Source organism: Dasypus novemcinctus, chromosome 3, assembly GCF_030445035.2.
Source record: "Dasypus novemcinctus isolate mDasNov1 chromosome 3, mDasNov1.1.hap2, whole genome shotgun sequence".
Classification (NCBI taxonomy): Eukaryota; Metazoa; Chordata; class Mammalia; order Cingulata; family Dasypodidae; genus Dasypus; species Dasypus novemcinctus.
Genome location: NC_080675.1, coordinates 83,064,692 through 83,085,712, shown reverse-complemented (window position 1 = coordinate 83,085,712; position 21,021 = coordinate 83,064,692). Strand labels below are relative to the sequence as shown.

Sequence of the window (21,021 nt, the reverse complement as noted above, 5' to 3'; positions counted from 1 at the left end):
TTTCCCCCGTCAATTTGTTAATGTGATGAAATTAATTGTCTTACATTGAACCACCTTTGCATACGAGGAATAGATCCCCACTTGGTTGTGGTGTGTAATTCCTTTGATATACTATTGAATTCTATTTTCTAGTATTTTGTGAGAATTTTTGTGTCTGTGTTCATTAGAGAGATTGGTGTGTAATTTTCTTTTCTTGTAGTATCTTTATCCGGCTTTGGTATTAGGGTGATGTTGGCTTCATAAAATGTGCTGGGTAATTTACTCTCCTCTTCAGTTTTTTGGGAATAGTTTGAATAGGATTAATGTTAATTCGTCTTGAAATGCTTAGTAGAATTCACCTGTGAAACCATTTGGTCCTGGACTTTTTCCTTTGTTGGGAGATATTTGATGACTGAGTCAATCTCTATAAATGTGATCAGTTTGTTAAATTCTTGTATTTCTTTTTTTTTTTTTTTTTAAGATTTATTTATTTAATCCCACCCTCCCCCGGTTGTCTGTTCTCTGTGTCTATTTGCTGCGTCTTGTTTCTTTGTCTGCTTCTGTTGTCGTCAGCGGCACAGGAAGTGTGGGCGGTGCCATTCCTGGGCAGGCTGCACTTTCTTTCACGCTGGGCGGCTCTCCTTACAGGTGCACTCCTTGCGCGTGGGGCTCCCCTACGCGGACACCCGTGCGTGGCAGGGCACTCCTTGGGCGCATCAGCACTGCGCATGGGCCAGCTCCACACGGGTCAAGGAGGCCCAGGGTTTGAACCGCGGACCTCCCATGTGGTAGACGGATGCCCTAACCACTGGGCCAAGTCCGTTTCCCAAATTCTTGTATTTCTTGTAGAATCAATATAGGTTGTTTGTGTTTCTAGGAATTTTTCCATTTCATCTAGGTTGTTTAATTTGTTGGCATACAGTTTCTCATAATATCCTTTTATAATCCTTTTTATTTTTGTGGGGTCAGTTGTAACTCCCTTTCATTTCTTATTTTATTTATTTGCATCTTCTCTATTTCATTGTTAAGTTTACCTAAGGATGTCCCAATTTTATTGATCTTCTCAAAGAACTGGCTTTTGGTTTTGTTGTTTTTTGTTCTCAGTTTCATTCTGCCTAATGTTATTTCATTTTCTGCTTACTTTAGGAATGGTTTGCTGTTCTTTTTCTAGTTTCTCCAGTTGTTCAGTTGGATCTTTGCTTTTAGCTTTCTCTCTCTCTCTTTTTTTTAATATGGGAGTTTAGGGCTATAAATTTCCCTCATCATCACCTTCTCTGTATCTTACAAGTTGTGTTCTTGTTTTCATTTGTCTCATTATATTTGTTAATTTCTCTTACAATTTCTTCTTTAACCACTGATTATTTAGAAGTGTATTGTTTAGCCTCCCCACATTTGCGAATTTTCCTCTTTCTCATCAATTATTGCTTTCCAATTTCATTCCATTATGATCTGAAAAGGTGTTTTTTATATTTCCAGTCTTTTATATTTATTGAGACCTGCCTTGTGATCTAACATGTCGTTTATCTTGGAGAATGATTCATGAGCACAGAATGTATAACCTGTTGATTTGGGATACTACACGCTATATATTAAATCTTGCTCATTTATCATATTGTTCAAATTCTGTTTCCTTGTTAATCTACTATCTAGTTTTCTCTCTAATGATGTGAGTGGCGTTTTGATGTTTCCAACCATTTTTGTTGAGATGTTTGTTTCTCCCTTCCATTTTGCCAGAGTTAGCCTCGTGCATTTTGGGACACCCGGGCTAGGTATATAGACATTTATGACTGTTACTTCTTCCGGATGTATTGTCCCTTTTATTAATATATAATGGCCTTGTGTATATCTTACAACGTTTTTGCATTTAACATGTTTGTTTTTTCAATATTAGTATAGCTACTCTGCTCTCCTTTGGTTAACTGTTTGCATGGAGTATCTTTTTCCAATGAATCTCTGGGTCTGAGGTGAGTCTCTTGTAGGCAGCATATGAATGAATGGCTCATGTGTTTCCATCCATTCTATGAGCCTATGTCTTTTGATTGGGGTGTTTAATCCATTCACATTCAGTGATATTACTGTATATCCATTTTATACTTCCATCATTATATTCTTTGGTTTTCTTATGTCAAATCTTAATTTTCATCTGTCTTTTTACCGTTTTGATTATCCTTTTTGCTATTCTTGCCTTCTACACTCTCCTCCAAGCCGTTCCTTTTCCTTTCAGCCTGTAAGGCTCCCTGTAATACTTCCTGCAAAAGTGGATTCCTTTATATGAACTCAAAAGTTTCTGTTTATTTGTGAATGTTTTAAACTCACCTTCACATCTGAAGGACAGTTGTGCCAGATAAGGAATTCTTAGCTGGCAATTTTTCTCTCTCAGTATCCTGATTATATCATACCACTGTCTCCTCACCTGCATGGTTTCTGATGAGAAATCAGCACTAAGTCTTATCTTTATCTTTTGACATTTCACATTCTGAGTAGTATGTGTCTTGGAGTAGGTCTGTTCGGATTGAATCTGATTGGGGTTTGCTGCAATTCTTGGACATGTAAATTCATTTCTTTCATGAGTGTTGGGAAATATTCAACCATTCTTTCTGCCCCTTTTCCCTTCTCTTCTCCTTCTGGGACTCCGGTGACACCTATGTTTTGCACTTAATGTTAACATTCAAATCCCTGCACCACTGCTCAATTTTTCCCATTCTTCAATTTCAGCTGTTCTGTCTTATGTATCATTTATTCTTTCTTCTATCATTTTGAGTCTGCTCTTGTATGCCTGTAATGTGTTTTGATCTCACTTATTGTGTCTTTCATGTCCATGAGCTCTTCTATTTTTCTATTCAGTTTTTCACATTCTTCTTTGTGCTCACTCAGTGTCTTCTTGATGTCCTTTGTATTTAGCCATATTTTCTTTCAACTCATGTATTTGATTTTGGAAATTTGTATGAATCTCATTGATGTTTCATATCCTGTGTCCCATCTGGTGCTTGATATATTCCTTCACTTTGGCCATTTCTTCCATTTTCTTAGTATGGCTTGTATTAATAATTTTTTGCTGATATCTAAGCAGCTGATTAGAATGGTGAGTTTACACTCATGCTCAATTTCTCTCTTTTTTAGGGATTTGGTGGCAGGAGACTGTGTTATTGCCGGTTTTTTGTTTGTTTTTTTTTGTTCTTGATTCAACCGGTTTTAGGTTTTTAGGATTGTCCTGTTAGTTGCTCAAATCTATGTACTGGACCCAGTAATGGGTTGCAAGCCAGTTCAGAGGGCCTTGTGGAGGGAGGCTATAAAGACAGGAAATAGCCTCTCAATTTACCTTTAATTTTCTCTCCTGCAGTTCACTGGTCAGCCAGCAGATAGCACTCTTCTGCCATCTTCTCAGATCAAAGTCTACTTGAAGAATGTTGGCTGTAACAGGGACCAGATGAATGTGACAGAGGACCCTGTGTGGAGGCTAAGAGCCTTGCAAATCAGACTTTCTCAAAGATAGTTCTCCAATCTTTGCTAGCAGCACCCTCTCTTTTCCTTCATATGAAATAATTCCACTCCCCTCTGCCTTCTCAACAACCATTTCTAGTCAGTAGGGAGGGTGATTGAGAGGGTCAGATCTCTTTAGTCTGGTGCTGGCTCCCGGGGCAAACAATGATGTGGCTCCACCCAGCCTGGAAATGATCATGGAACACAGCAGACGAAATTTGTGGGCAAAAGCTAAATCAACCTTAGACTGCATTCATCTCTCTCCCCTTTCCTTGGGAAGTAGATTCTACATCCCCCTTCTGTCTGTAGCCACCTGCCTGAGGCTAGAGATTTCAAAGTTCTCTGCTCATGGGAGGCTAAGGGGAGTCTCCAGCTGCAGCTTCAACTCATGGTCTTAACTTTGAGATTCTTTTCCTGTGCCCCTCTCTCTTCTCTGGACAGTGTCCAGCCTGCCCCAGTCTTTTTCTGTCTGTCCTCTGGCTATTTTCCTGGGAGAGGATTGAGTTCTAACTTTGGTCACACAAAACATTTCTCAGATTTTTGCTCCTTTTATGCTTATCATCTTGATGGATTTCTAAAAATTGATACTTTCCCAGTATGAGAGATTTGGCTTGCCTTTCACACCTAATGAAATAATTCTAGCTAGATAAGACATAAAGAATTACAGGTTGTGTTTTGGAAGTACTGTGACATATTTATTCAGAAATGTTAAGTTGAACAAAATTTACTTTTCCATTGATCTTTACTGTGTATTGAAAAGTACAATGTCATATCAAAAAGATTCTCTTTCCAAAAGTGCTTTGTGGTACTCCTCAGTGAATATATAGATAGCTGTAGACTTCCAGCCAGTGATAAAAATGTTAGGTCTTTTGTTATTCTCCCACAAGTCCCTAGGACTCTCCTTAATTTTTTTTGTTTTTTCAGTTCATTTTATTTTAATTAGAGTGGGCAGTTACTTTTGCTCTGTCTTCAGGTTCGGTGATTTTTCCTTCTGTCATCTTGAGCCCATTGAGTGAGTTTTTAATTTCTATTATTATGGTTCTCGGTTCCAAATTTTCCAAATGGTTCTTCCTTACATTTTCTATTTCTTTGCTGAAACTTTTTCATTTGTTTCAAGCATGTTTGTAATTGTTCATAAAGCACTTTTATGATAGTTTTAAAATTCTTGTCAAATCATTCTGTATCTGTCATCCTTGTGTTGGTATCAGTTGATTGTTTTTCCTCAGTCACGTTGAGATTTACCTGGTTCACGGTATGACAAGTGCTTTTTTTTTTTCTTGTTATCTTGCATGTTTGCATATTTATGAGACTTTGAGACTTTGGACCTTATTTAAATCTTTTATTTTAGCAGGTCTCCTCTGACAACCCAGTGATAGGGAAGGGAGACTTCCTTGTTACTGCCATATGGGTTTGTACAGGCTTCCTACTTTGACTGCTGGCCTCTACTGACTCTACAATAGTGGGTTCTGGTAGGCACTTCTTACCTCAGGATGATGGTGGAAGTTCAGTCACTCCCCTTAGCCTCTGCTGGCACTCTTGGCAGGGAGAAGAGCACCTTGTTATTGCTGGCCAGGGGTGGAAGTCCATATTTCATGTTTGGCCTCCACTAACGTGTGTGAAAAGGGGGTTCCGTGGTGTTTTTTTGTAGTAGGGTGATTATTTGTCTTGCTAGGTTGTACTTTTTCCAGTCCTTTGACTAGAGAAAGTAGGCTTTTCTTGCTGCTCTTCTTTTGTCCTTGCCTGTGGGTATGTCTGGGTTGTGGACTTGTTGCCTAGTCCAAGATTTTGGGGAGGCAAAAAGAAACCCCAAGGAACTCACTGTCATGTCATTCTTCGAGTCCCAAGGCCACTAATCAGTCCACTTCCTTTTCTTTTCTTCATGATTCAGTTTTATGTTTGTTTGTTTGTTTTGTTCAGGGTTTTCAACTGTACTTGATATGAGGAATAGGGAGACCTGTTCTACTCATTCTGGAACTAGATGTCTTAAATGCTCTAAAATAAGTAGTTTACTGAGAATATATTTAAAAATGAAATGCTCAAAAATATTCTTGAAATATTTTATGCTGTATTTTTCTCAGTCACTAAGTTATACTTAGTTCTTTAGATTAAGTTTATTCTGTGCTACATTTATCTATGTGTTTATAAAAGCTTGTGTGTTTTTTTATTTTCTAAGGATTATGTACTGAAGGACTTTACCGTGTTAGTGGGAATAAAACTGATCAAGACAACATTCAAAAGCAGTTTGATCAAGGTAAGAATGTAATTCTGTAAAATAAAATTACTGGGGTTTTTTGTTTACCTAATTGGAAATTGTTGATGTGAAAAATAATTTTAGTTTGAAAACTTTCTGAGGATATGGATGGTAAAGGTGAAAATTTTGAAGTGGAATTAGATGTAATATATAGGGATAGGTATTACAGTCAAGGGAAATTGATTACTAAGAAAGATTAGCTGTTTCACTAGCAGCAAAACTATTGATTACTTTAGTGCTGGGTACTAGAGAAGGATGCTTTAAATACATTTGCAGTTGAAAATATTAAGAAGAGAGGCAGTTGAATCAGGAAAATATGGTATCTTTTTAAATGTAAAGGCAGTAGGAAATAAGTTACTGAAAAAGAAGATATTCAGTATTGAGGCAAAGTCCTTTATAGGCCCAGAAGGAATGGAATGTAGCGAATAGGTTTTGTTTTAGAAATGATAAACCATTTCTTACTCTTAAGTCTACAGAGAACAGTATAAAACAAATATTTTGAACAAGATTATTTAATGGCCCATATACTCCTGCTCAGTTTTTTTCCAATAGTTTATATCCTTAACTCAAAAAGCCATCTTACAAATATAAAACTTTGACTGAATCCATCAAATCTATCGCTAGAATTAGAAAAGCAATAAATGGCCTTATGATGGATCAGTATTTTTGTATGCCATGAGTAATTTATTTGAACATTTTTTGTTGTTGTTGTTACTGGGACTACTAACATTAAGGAGTTAAAGGAAAAAAACTGAATTCCTATTTATATCAAAGTAAAGTCTCTATGAGATCAAAGATGTAAATGTAAAAAGTGAAAATTGTAACTACAGAAAATAAAGTGTTTTTATAATGTTGGAGTAGGGAAAGACCTAAACTTGATATGAAACTTGGAAAGCATAAGCAAGATGTTAAGTTGCACTACATAAAAATGTAAAAATTCATTATGAGAAGATGGCTAAAAGGTAATAAAAATCAGGAGACAAACTATAAATTTAGGAAGGGCATGGAATACAAATGCTAGATTAAGCAGTTCACTATTAAGCAGTTCACATCAGAAGAAAGTAGCTAACAAGTCCATGGAAAGATGCTTAGTGTGTTGATTAGAAATAAAAATTGAAACAAAAAGGTTATGTTTGTTTTGCTATTAGAGTAAAAAAGATTATTAAGGTAGTGTGTGGGCAAATAGGGAACTTATACACTGTTGGTTGGGGGTGCCTTTTCAGAGGCAATTTGGGAATATCTATTAAAATGAATAGTGGTTTTACTAGACTAAAACCTATGAATTTATGTTTGAGAAGCCTGTTAAGAGAAACTTAAAAAGGCATTCATTATAGCTTTGTAATTTTGAAAAAGGGTGTGGTAAGTGGGGGAACTGCTCGTGTCTATAAATAGACTACTTCATAGCCATGTAAAATGATTTGTACATTGAAATGGCAAAACCACCAAAATGATGAGTGGTGTATGTAGACCTTTTTAAAAAATATTTTGTTTAAAATAATATATTTGACTTATGTTATTGAGTTTTGGGTGCAATTTCACTTCAGTATTGAAGGCAGAAATAGTTAATACCAGGGCCTCTTGAATTAGGTTTCCTGTTTTTGTTTCATTGTTCTCTGCCACTTAACTGTTTTGTGCTCCAGGTGAGTTAATCTCTCTAAATCTCAAGTTCTTCATCTTTAGAAAGGGGAGGATAAGAGTAAGTATTAGGAATAATGAAATAATGTATATGAAGAGTTTTCTGTGCTGGGCACCATTTTAAATGTCCATTGGGTGCTTGTTATTACAAGGAATGTAAATTTAGGAAATAAGCTTTAATACTAAAAGTGTTTATCATAGTATCTTTATATTTTTAAATGAAATAAAATTAAATGTTCAGTAGAATAGAGTCTAAATTGTAACATCGGGAGAATAATTTTTTAACTTAACAAAATTGTTTATATATGACAATGTTAATGATTGGTAATTCTGGATTAACAGTATATATGAGTTCTTAGTTTATTGCAACATTTCTGTGAGTTTAAAATTATATTACAGTGAAATGTTACCTTGAAAAATCAAAAAAAATTTTTAATTGCTCATGAAATTTTAATAACCTTGGATAATGCTTTAAAAATGAAAATCTGATGTAAAACATATGTATGATTTGGCCTTTTTTTTTTTAATGGACAGGAAGGGCTGAAATGAAACATGCCAAAGTATAAACAATGATTTATAATAAAAACATGTAACTCTAATAGCAAATTAACCTTAGGATACAGTTTTAGTATGTATTAGTATTTCTGGTGTACTAAATCAGAATTTCACTACCAACTTCTTAAATTTAAACTCTTTGTTAGGAAAATTTTAAGAATAAAGTTCAAAGGTCTAAATTAGGAATTATATGATTAATTCGTGTTTTTTGTCATCTGTTTCCTTATGGCTTCTTTTATTTATTTTTTAAGATAGATTTATTTATTTATTTATTTATTTATTTATTTATTTATTTATTTATTTATTTCTCTCCCCTCCCCGCCCTCCCTGGTTGTCTGTTCTCTGTGTCTGTTTGCTGCGTAGTCTTTGTCTGCTTCTGTTGTCGTCAGCAGCACGGGAATCTGTGTTTCTTTTCGTTGCATCATTCTGTTGTGTCAGCTCTCCGTGTGTGCGGTGCCATTGCTGGGGAGGTTGCACTTTCTTTTGTGCTGGGCGGCTCTCCTTATGGGGCGCACTCCTTGCACGTGGGGCTCCCCTACGCGGGGGACACCCCTGCGTGGCGGGGGACACCCCTGCGTGGCAGGGCACTCCTTGCGCGAATCAGCACTGCACATGGGCCAACTCCACATGGGTCAAGGAGGCCCGAGGTTTGAACCACGGACCTCCCATATGGTAGACGGACACCCTAACCACTGGGCCAAGTCCACCGCCTATGGCTTCTTTTAAATAGCCTATGTAAACAAAATAAATTTGAAATTGGATAGGTATTAGTAAAAGTTAAAGTTCTTCAATATACTCAGAAGACTAAAAGCATTTTCATTATTACCGAAAATGCTTCTTAATTTGGTTTTCTCTTCCCTGATCTGTACTGTTTACTAGAAATGTATGGGTTTGTTAGGCAGACTTATATTAAAACAATGTAATTATTGAGTGATGAGTCAGCCTATTCGAGTGTATAAAGAAAGGTGTCTGATTAAGACCTAAATATCTTTAGGTCGTAGAGGTACCTGTTTGGCTTACTCCTTCTATAATAAATTAACGGTTTGTTATATAAGCTGTAAATTAAATTTTTAATTTTTATTTTATAGATCATAATATCAATCTAGTATCAATGGAAGTAACAGTAAATGCTGTAGCTGGAGCTCTTAAAGCTTTCTTTGCAGATCTGCCAGATCCTTTAATTCCATATCCTCTTCATCCAGAGCTGTTGGAAGCAGCAAGTAAGTATAAATCTTTTTTGGAAGGGGATGATGGAAGCAGTTTTTAAATATAGATTGCTAAGTGTTAAATTAGTCATATTTTAGAATATATAGCTAATAAAAATTCAACTTACTTGAACTTTCTTTCTTAAAGGTCTTTTCCTCTAAATAAAATAAAATAAAAACTCCTAGGGTTGACACCTGGGAATATTCAGTTGTAGGTGACTTACCAGGTGACTCAAATGTTCCTGGAAGTTTGAAGATCATTATACTTCGAAGTTGGAGGTTTTGTGCCTTCAATTCAAAATAAAAGTTATTACAAGAAATTTAAACCCCAGAGGTGAATGTATCTATAGTGTACTTAAGTAAAATATTAACCTGCATATGGTCTCCTCACATGTGTATTTAAATCTTTTTTAGCTCTTAAGTATTTTTGGAAAAAAATAAGGCAGGTAAATGGTGCTTACTCCATATTTATACTGATAATTTACCATCATTCATCCAGATGGTTCAAGTAAACAGATACTCATTTGTTATCTAGATAATGAAATAAGGTCCATTTGGGCAAAATTAATATAGTTTTAAATATTTCTATTTAATATTTCCTTTTGATTCTAGGTCCTCAAGCTCTCTAAAGTGAGACTATTTTTGGTTTTGACTCTGAAAGTTCATGGTTAAATTTTTTAGATTAAGAACTATTTCATTATATTGTCTCAAGGTATAGTTGCTTTGTACATACTCTTACATTTAAACTGGAGAAATGGTTTAATTGATTTTATTTTTTAAACCATAAACAATAGTCTCAGTATATTCCTACTTAGGAAGTTTTTGAGGACTGATTTAGAATATATGGCACATGAAAATTTGTTAGTACTTGGTTAGAAAGCCTAAAGGAATTGGTATATTTGGGTTGTAACTTTTGGAAGAACGAATAAATAAGGAAAAGGAGAAAAGTACTCTATATCTCCCATTTATTGCAGTACCACATTTCAGTTATCCTGTTTCATAATTTGCATAAATTTGGATAGTTACTAAGTTAAATATTTGTTTATACTGCCTGGGAAGAAAGAGTTTTGATAAGCAAAGTAAGATTATATAAATAAATACAGGGTTGAGACTTTAAATCTGGTATCAGCAAACTGGACTACGGGTCAAATTCAGCCTAAAAAGTTTTTGTGAACCAAGAATGGTTTTTAAAATTTAAATGTTTGAGCAAAAGCAAAATATTTCATAACAAAAAAATTACATGAAATTCAAATTTCAGTGTTACTGTCTGTGGCGGCTTTTGTGCTACAGTTGCAGGGTTGAATAGTTGCAACAGAGACTGTGGCCCACAAAGTCTAAAATATTTAATATCTGTAGCATGAATTATAAGTCTATTATTTATTAAAAGTAATGAACCAATTCTAAATCAGCATCTAGTTATATAAATTGCATGAGTAAATTGCTAAGATACCATTGCCCATTTTATTAGCACCAAGCTATTTTGATATTCAGTGACTGGTTTTACTTACAAAAAGGCTAGTGTAGTAGATAATGACAACTGATGTTCTGCTAGCTGAAGTGACTTGAATTTAGATAATTTTAGCAGGTTCTTTGTAACATTTTGTTTTTGCTTACCTATCCTAATATGCTTCAAACATGCTCTTTTCTCTCTCTTTCATTTAAAAAAAATTTTTATTGACATGTACCATTCATAAATAAACATAAACAGTAAATGTATAGTAGAAGTTGTGAACTTACAAAACAAACATACGTAACAATATACAGAGCTCCCATATATCACCCCACCACCGATACCTGGCATTGTTGTGAAACATTTATAACAGATTATCAAAGAGCATCATCAAAAGTATTACTTACTATAGTCCATACCTTACATTTGGTGTATTTTCCCCAACCCACCCTATTATTAACATCCTGTATTAGTATTATGTATTATGGTTCTTGAGAGAACATTCTGATATTCTGTTAACCACAGTCCATCTTCCACCACAGGATTCAGTGTGCTATAGAGTCCCATGCTTTGTTCAGTCCATTCAAAATGTATACTTAGTGGCTCTCATTTTCAGCACAGAATTGTGCTTTCATCACCTTAAGTAAATTTTAGAACATTTTCAATTACTCCAAAAGGAAAAATCCCGTATCCCTTTATATCCTGCCATTTTTGTCCCTTAGAATTGATATATCTTCTTTGCCATTGCTGCAGAAATACTACAATATTATTGTTATCTATAATCCATAAGTTAATTCTTGATGGTAATAGAATAAGTGTAGCAGGAAGCATCAAATATTTTTTAAATTAAACTTTAAAGTTATGATTTTCACAAATTTTTCATTAATTTTACAGAAACCCCAGATAAAATAGAACGTCTTCACGCATTGAAAGAAATTGTTAAGAAATTCCATCCTGTAAACTACGATGTATTCAGATATATAATAACACATCTAAACAGGTATTTTAATTTTGTTTTGTTTTTGCAAATAAAAATATACTATACATTTCAACATGTAATTTTATGAATTGAGTTTCAGCTAGAAAAAGGGACACATACTAATTTAAACATGGTTCAACGTTTGGTCCTGTAATGGTAAGACACATAAAGTTCAAATAATTTTTTCTTGATTAAAAAAATGTAGATTTTTAGTCAGGTAGCTTATAGAAAAGGTATATGATTGGTTTAGTATGTATAATGATAATATAAATGTATATTGGTTGTATGCAAATTTTCTTTATCACATTCTTTGACAGTTCTCTTATATAGAACCTTAGAATTTAAGTATGAAATGACTCTTAGATAGTTAACCAAATCAAGTTATTTGGAGCTAGAAAAATTGAGGCTTAAAGAGGGAAATGATATGCCCAAAGTCACACAATTAGTAAGTGACACATTTATGACTAGAAACCAGGTCAGTAGTTTGATTGCCTTTTCTACCATATGTTGCTCTGGTGTGTCTTAGTTTGTTTTGTTTGGGTATTTCACACAGTGGAATTTTATCAGAAACTTGAATTTATATTACTATCTAACCAGTTACCTGAAATGCAGGGCAATAATCCTATACTAACTTGAATAATCCTAGTATATTGAGCTTCTTGTTTATATACATATTTTTTAAAAAGCTAGTCTTCCCAATACCATTAATTTAGTGAGAGGCCATATTGTATAATGATTAAAAAATCAGACTGTGTAGTCACACAGATTTGGGATTGAAATATCACTAGTTTTATGACCTTGGGCAAATTACTTACCTTTGCCAAGCCTTGATTTTTCTCAGCTATAAACAGGAAAAGAGTAGCACCTCATTTCTGAGGACTGAATGGGATTATTCATTTTTGTACTAATTTTTTCAAAAATCTGCTCTTCATAGTATTTTCTACTGACATTTTAATGAACTGAAGTTTTTTTTAAAATTAATAAAATATTGAAGGCCCAAACAAAGTATGAAGAATATTAAACAATGTTTAAAGTTTCAGTGTTGCTGTCCAGGCAGTATATAATCATACTAGCATTTCTCATAACTTTTCCCTGAAGAATCCCTTCCTGAGAAAACATCAGCATACATAGTATTATGGTAAAATTAGTAAAATTTCCTCTTTTGAAATTACACTACCATGTGAGTGGTTGGTGGTTAGATAAAAATGTACCTTACCTGTATGGAGATTAGGGATGGTTTGTCATTGTCTGTCCTGATAAAAATGTCAAAATATGAATTATACTCCACTAAATAGGTTAAGAAGAGAGCATAGGGAAGAGCATGTTCAAATGATCACACTGCTGACCCATGTGTTAGGCTCTGGTACAACAGTGAACCACACAGACAAGCACATATGATGAATTGAGAAACAGCTAATGGAGCAGAGTAAAGAAAGGACAGTGTAAGAGATGAAGTCAAAAAGGAAAGGGACAATGTCAGATCATGTAGGCCAGTACTACTGAAGAGTTGTCAGTTAAACAGCTTTAGTCCTTAGAGTAGTTCACTGACAAGATAAGGTGATTGCTTCAGAATATAAATCACCTATGTCACTAGGCACACTTGAGTTTAGCTAACATCTTTTTTTGGAGCAAGACTTTCTCAGTGTAAGAAGTATTGCATGGTTTATATTCCTTTTTATTACTATTTTTTCCTACCATTTCTTTAGTTCAGGTTTTATTATTTTTCATTGGGGAACTTTTTTTAAGATTTATTTTTTATTTATTTCTCTCCCCTTCCCCGTCCTCCCCCCCCCCAGCTGTCTGCTCTCTGTGTCCATTTGCTGTGTTTTCTTCTGTGACCACTTTTATCCTTATCAGTGGCACCGGGAATCTGTGTTTCTTTTTGTTTCATCATCTTGTTGCGTCAGCTCTCTGTGTGTATGGCACCATTCCTAGGCAGGCTGTACTTTCTTTTGTGCTGGGCTGCTCTTCTTATGGGGCAGACTCCTTGCATGTGGGGCTCCCGTACACAGGGGACACCCCTGTGTGTCAGGGCACTCCTTGCGTGCATCAGCACTGCGCATGGGCCAGTTCCACATGGGTCAAGGAGGCCCAGGGTTTGAACCAGGGACCTCCCATGTGGTAGGCGGATGCCCTATCCATTGGGCGAAGTCCACTTCCCAAGAATTTCTAATTGAGCTGTCCCTGCCAGTTTTCCCTCCTGATCCTCTCTTGATCCTTAGGCCAGAAATATCCTTTGTAAAGATCACTTCTGATTAAATTAATTAACACCTTATTTTCTCAGGATACTACCTAAACTCTTTAACATTAAGTGATTTAGTTCTAACTTTTTCATTTCAATTTCCTTTTCTTTCCCTCCTTACACACACCAAGAAAGCTCCACCTATATCGAACTAATAGCAGATAACACAAGTTGTGCCTAGTCCATCGCCATATCTTTTTTTTTTTTAAAGATTTATTTTTATTTATTTAATTCCCCTCCCCTCCCCCAGTTGTCTGTTTTCTGTGTCTTTTTGCTGCGTCTTGTTTCTTTGTCCGCTTCTGTTGTCCTCAGCGGCATGGGAAGTGTGGGCGGCGCCATTCCTCGGCAGGCTGCTCCCTCCTTCACGCTGGGCGGCTCTCCTTATGGGTGCACTCCTTGCGCGTGGGGCTCCCCTACGCGGGGGACACCCCTGGGTGGCAGGGCACTCCTTGCGCACATCAGCAGTGCGCATGGGCCAGCTCCACACGGGTCAAGGAGGCCTGGGGCTTGAACTGCAGGCCTCCCATGTGGTAGACGGACGCCCTAACCACTGGGCCAAAGTCTGTTTCCCCATCACCATATCTTAACATGACTGACTCAGTGGTTTTCAAAAGTATGGTCCCCAAACCATCAGCATCACCTGGGAACTTGTTAGGAATGCCAATTTTCAGGCACCATCTTAGACATAACCAGAAACTCTGGTTAGGCCCCAGCAATCTCTCTTAACAAGTCTTTCAGGAAGTTCTGGGGTAAATCCATTGTTTTACCTGATTTACCCATCCTTTCTGCCATTCTTCCTATGACCACCACCCTTGACTAATCCTAAAAATTATTTCTTCAAGGAATATTCCTTGGTCATCCTCATCTCAAATTGGTTTGGTACCTTGCCTTTGTAGTTTTTTTACTCTTCAGTTAGACCTGATGCCCATACTTCTTATCTTTTAACTCTAAGTGTTTTAGAACGTAGCACTTGCTTACTACAAGAAATTCCAAATAGTCTAACAGAGGTTTGATTTTATTCTGAATATTTTAATTTTGGCTCTTTTAACAACTAGTGATTACTTTTACCACAGAACATGTTTTTAGCCCACTTTTTTTTTTAACCTTAGCTTCAGTGCTTGGGGTTTTCCTTTGGTTTAGATTTTTTAAAATTTTCGGTTTGTAAATTTTAAGTTTAAGATTTTCCTGCTACCTGCATACATCTGGACTGTTTCTTTGGTGTGAAATGAAATTGAATAAAATTCTTTTATATCCCCTCAAATTAAATGATTCTGAGTTATAATCCAGGATTTCCCTCCTTTTTTAAAATTTATTATAGCTGATAGTAGAGGTACTTGGTCATATATTTAAAAGGACTCAAGGCAAATCAGCTAATAATGTATGATCATTTATAAATTGTTAAATCTCAAGAATTTCAAAGTGGAATATGTTTTTATGAACTGAGGGTTGTGTTTCAAATGAAATTTGCAACTGTGTGCAAGTTATTTAATGATTTAAAAGATTGTGTATAATATTGGAAACTAACGCTTGGTTGAAAGTGGAAAATTCTGGGGAGGGGAAGATGTCATAAGGTAATTTTTCCAAAACTGGTTGAAAAAGATGGAATACTCTGATTTTTATAGTCTTTTCATCTCCATAATAGTCAAGAAATTTGGATATCCAATCAGAATTTTCTGTTCTGTACCTGGAAATTCATTAAAACTTGTTACATGATCTCACTCTGAGAAAAGTGGTTTTTCCACACCAAAGAAAGAGGCTCCATAAGTAAACTATAAAACCTCAGTATGCACCTGTTCAAAAACACTATCTTTGATTCTTATAAGGAATTGTTTTTCATTGCTGTCTCTTGTCAATAGAATGTAGTTGAATGTAGAATGCATGAATAGAAAAATGTTTTAAATTTAAGTTAACATGGAATTGGTAAAAGCTAGATAATCTTAAGAGCGTTTCCAACTCTAGGATTCTGTAATTTTATGAATTTTTATTAATGTCTAATTGGTTTTTTTTCCATTCTTAATTTCAGGGTTAGTCAGCAAAATAAAATCAACCTAATGACAGCAGACAACTTATCCATCTGTTTTTGGCCAACTTTGATGAGACCTGATTTTGAAAATCGAGAGCTTCTGTCAACAACTAAGATCCATCAATCTGTTGTTGAAACGTTCATTCAACAGTATCAGTTTTTCTTTTACAATGGGGAAATTGTAGAAACTGTGAACACTGTGGCTCCTCCACCACCTTCAAACCCAGGACAACTGGTGGAACCAATGGTACCTCTTCAGTTACCACCACCATTGCAACCTCAGCTGATACAACCACAATTACAGACCGATCCTCTTGGTATTATATAAGTAGGAAGTAATTGCAGACAGCCTGAAATTGGACAAAAGGCATATCCAAACATGCATGTTTCAGGGTTCAGTAGTATACTTCATATTTCTTACAGATAATTCACATTCGAAAGGATGGGACATTTTCTCTGTGAACTATATGGTATTCCTTATTCATTACATTACAGATCTAAGGCCAAGTGATAAGCATGACTGGAGAGATTTAATTTTTATAAACAAAAATAGCTATAAAAAACAAAGCTGCTGCTGCATGCAACCTTATTGCAATTAGTATATCATTCCTGTGGCAATTTCTGTCACATTATATTGTGAATAAAATTTTTCTATAGAAATTAATTTAAAAACTCACATATATGAAACATTAATGCTTTTCAGCCTGCTTTATGGCTGATTTTGTTATTTAATGTGCTAATTTGGGCAATTTACTTTCTAGCAGTCTGTATAGATAACAAAAACCCATTTAGGTATTTTATAATTTCAGGCTACTTAGGCCATGTTTGGGGTATAGTCTGAAAGAAAGAAAAAAATCCACTAAACATATTTCACATTTCTGCATCTTCATCTTTACTTCAGAGTAAACCTGTGGATGATTTGATGAGAGGTAAATGAACGTAATTCTTGTACGCACATGCATACCAAGGACACGCTTGTGGCTAGAGTTGATAATAGTCGTGCAAAAGATAGTTGTCACCAGTTCATTTCTTCATGGTCCATAATGAAATGAACATTTTGTATACTGTTAATTCTGTAAACAGATGCATGTTCAAAAGATCTTTGATGGTCTTATAATCTTAATCTAATATATTTTAGATATTTTAATTTTTTCCCTCTTGGGGAATACATTTAGTATGGTATAGAAAATAGTTCATGACATTTTCATATAAAGTTATATAACTTTTCATACATAAACATGAAATTTGTTGTAGAAAATTCTTTAAACCAAACATTTTAATCTAGGACTTCAATCTAATTTGTTCCTTGAATCTATTTTTATGTGGCCCTTAAAAACATATCCAAAAATTCATTGCTAGTATAGCAATAAAAATACTTTGGGTACTGACAGCCTCTTTGGAGTGTGTGTATATAAAATTACAAACTTGTATTCATATTCTTTTCTGTGACATGTTGTACTAAAATCCAAAATGGCTCTTGCACCATTTTTAAACCAGGTTTTTCCTTTGATGTTGGTACCAGATTTGCTATAAATGACTGCTGCTTCTGGGGTTAAACATTTTACTAGTGAAGATTCAACCAGAACACTAAATTATGGGCAAAAATTTCAGAAAAGGTGGCATAGGTAAATTGTTTTGTTAGGCTTTATTCAGAACTCTCTTTCATTATCAAACCATGCCATAATTTTCTGGAAAGGGAAAAAAAAAATGGCTTTTTTTCCATTGCTAGGATATATTTTGTATAGTAAAGAAAGATTCTTTGGTCGATGTTGTAATCTTCATTCATAATGCAATTTTAAGGTTGTTTTATGTGTTTTATAGTAAATAGATGATTTTGAGATTTGAAGCTCCTAAGAGTTTGATTTGCTCCATTTTTTTTTTTGCCTAAAATAAATATTGTCCTTCCTAACTGTTATGTCCTAGGTATTGTACTTCTAATTTTAACTTCAAAATCAAGATGACATGAACCAGGCTGCTGTTGAAGTACATGTATATTATAAATTATCTTATTTGTGTTATAATCTTACATGTTATTATCTTTTCTAAGAAAACAAAGTCCCTATTATTCCTATTGCAAAGCACACAGGAATTAAGAAAGTACAGTAATTTTTAAAAAAATAAAATCCGGTAAATGTAGTATTCCTAACTTGTTCTATATTACTTATACCTATTGTCTATATAGCTTTAATTTATAGCTGTCAGTTTAACATTGGCATGTCTGGCAAAGAAAATTAAACTTTAAGAGTTTTATAAACTGTTTCTAGGTTGCTAAAGAATTTATTTTTCTACTATATTATGGTATAGACAAAGCATCAAACTATGTACAGGAAAAAAAAAGCCTGACTATTTCTATTTGGAAGTAGGCTGAAAAGAGAATTTTCAGAACTGTTCGTGTCTTCAGTTCAATCTTTCCTAACTTTGCTATTGTAATATGTGAATCCCAGTTTATTTAAGCTATTCTCTTTTATACTATGTTAATTTAACTTCCATTGCTATAGTACCATTTTTGTGTTAAAACTAGCATTTACCATTTTCCACATTAACTACCTTACACCTTCCCCAAAATTTACCTCCACTTTTCTATGCATTCTATCATTGATTTGACACACTTCATAGTGAGTCATCTAAATAGTCAACATTTGGTTCAATTAACCAGTAGATTACAGTTATTGAAAATTAAAGTACAATTTAAAGCTCAGTCTGTTACACTGAATTGATTGCGTTTCTTTTTGCCAAGGGTTTAGATATGTTTCTAAATATTAGAAAAATAATTCTAAGAACAGAATAATAAAATGAATTTTTTTCTGATAAGTTACTGGAAGGTTTCACTGTTTAGGGTCATTATCTATGAGACGTCTTCACGGATTAAAAGACTGTTAGATAGTTTTTTCATAATTATGGGAAAGCATTAAGGCATTATATTTTAAAACAATATTAAATAAAATTCCATCTGTTTACATGGTGCCATTGTTTCATTTAAGGTTCAGTGCTTGTAATTATAAGATTATTGGCTTAACAGTATCTAGATTAGCAGTATAAAGAAGAATAGTGGTACTCTGTTTCAAACTTTCAGTAGATTTGTTGGAAATCAAATTATATTCAACAGACACTAATTAGAATATACAGTTAATTTAAGAACAAAATCCCAGGCACAATGTATTTCAGATATTTCAGCTTGAAATGGTATTTGTTAGTGGTGGTTTGTTTTGTTTTGTTTTGGTTGGACATTTACATTGTAAATACTGTAGTTAACAGCAATCTAACTTAGCTGAAAAGCAATTTTTATTTTCCATACTGTATGTAAATATTGTAGACTCCTTTTTTTGAGGTACTGGAATTATAATTTCTAAAACTCTTAGATATAAACAAAGGGAACAATTGGAATAAGAACTTAGGCCTTAGCTTCCATGGTGATTTTTAGTTTTTTATACAGTAATAATTGTGATGCTATTTGTCAACTGGATATAAATATATATATATATAATTTTAAAAAGTCAAAAGTGCTTTGTTTGTTTATAATTAATGTAATTTTGTGCTTCACCCACAGGATGCTGCAGTGAATTAAATATCAGTGAAGCTTATTCTGTATAAACAATGCTCTGAATAAAACATTAAGAAGCTGTATAATTTTAAGTTCTAGTTGCCTCTATTTTTACCATTTCAGTGGTAAAAATCAGCTCTTCTCCCCTCCCTCCCCCCAAGTAAAATACAAAAATTTAAATTTATGTCAATATGAAGAAACTTTATTAGGGAGATAAATTGAACTTTCACTGAACCATGGAAGGAGGTCCAAAATTCATTCTGGATATATACAGATGAAACTTGCATTTTAAAAGTGGTCAGAAAACAAGGTAATAAAGCACAGATTTCTAAGACTCATATGTTAACTGGATCTGAAATTTGAGATGTGGCTAAGCATTCTTTTGAGATGCTAAAAATATTTTTTAAGTTTGTGATTATTAAATCAAACTTCATGGGTATATGTTGTCAGATTTTGTGGCTCTTGTCAGGTCTGTTTGACTTGAATCTTTTTGTTTATCTTAAATTTAACTATATTAGGTACCTAGTATCTTAAGCTGGTCAATTTCTGATGTTTTTCAATACTAAGAATTTTTGCATATGGGAAATTTTTAAATTTTTTATTGTATTTGAACTCTTGAAGTACTCAGGAATTTTTTCAAGTTATCAGATATTATCTCAGAATAAAATTTTCTAACAGTCAGTAAGGGAAGGGACGACTATTCAAAATCATTTTCTAATGGTAGCATTACTTTGTAGTTGATGTTAATGTCAGCTGATATTTCAGCATTATCTAATGATTAGATGTGATCCAAGTACCGTGGTCTTCTGATGATATTTACTGGTTAATGGATTTGGGAAACTTTATTATTTAACTGAACTTTATCAATCTGTAAATTAACATTTTAGTTACTGCAAAGTTTAAGATATAAAATTATAAACCTTGGTATAGCACAGTGGTTGCACTTCTACTCTAGTCACTTTTGCCAGTAGTTAAGAGGGCCTGTAATATATATATTTTAAGAAGTCAAAGAATTTGTAGTTGGGAAACAACTTAGTACTTGATTATTCCCACAGTACAAATTGGATTCAGCTTTAATTTCCTCAAAAGGCAAAAAACTGAGAATAATTTGATAATAGCTCTCTTGTTCTAGTTGTTTGCCTAAGAGTTTAAAATTCTCTTCATGTTTTAACCAATTTTTTCAAATTTCCTCTTGTATTACGTTAAATCGTATTCATTATGTGATGTGGGCTTAACAATTGGACTAGGCATTGATTCATTATTATTTCCAAATTAGTTTTAATTATATATCTGTACTTGCTCATCAGATCATTTTCTTGTACCTTGAACTGTGACTGTTTTGTCCTAACCATTTAATATTTTCTAGGCATTCTTTATCAGTTTTTAAAATCTATCAGCTTTATATTTAGAGCTCTTAATTTCTCCATTCTCTAGATTCTTGGTATTTCTTTTTTTTTTTTTTTTCCAGAATGTCAGTTGAGGTGTTCACGAGCATACTTATTTAATTCCCTAAAGTATAAGTAAAGTTAGACACAATGCACACTGTCCTCTTACTGTTTTTATAGGACTTGGATTATTTTAAAAAGTGTAGGTGAAAGATTTTTTTTTTTTTTAAATCACCTAACTATCTGAGAGAACAGACCTTAGCTATTCTCTCAGATTTGTTTCTTGGAAATTTCTT

General features: G+C 34.1%; 1 protein-coding gene across 7 annotated transcripts in view; it reads left to right on the top strand.

The window, feature by feature from the left end:
- The window catches only part of ARHGAP5 (Rho GTPase activating protein 5), an 89,967-nt gene extending 70,535 nt beyond the window's left edge, over positions 1-19,432 (top strand). For all 7 annotated transcript variants that reach the window (XM_058293593.1, XM_058293597.2, XM_058293594.2 and 4 more), the window contains exons 4-7: positions 5,633-5,710; positions 8,989-9,120; positions 11,450-11,555; positions 15,800-19,432. In XM_058293593.1, coding sequence (XP_058149576.1) covers positions 5,633-5,710; positions 8,989-9,120; positions 11,450-11,555; positions 15,800-16,127 — 644 coding nt within the window. In that variant the 3' untranslated portion in view covers positions 16,128-19,432. The remainder of the gene's footprint in view (positions 1-5,632; positions 5,711-8,988; positions 9,121-11,449; positions 11,556-15,799) is intronic.
- Positions 19,433-21,021: the final 1,589 nt, after the last annotated feature.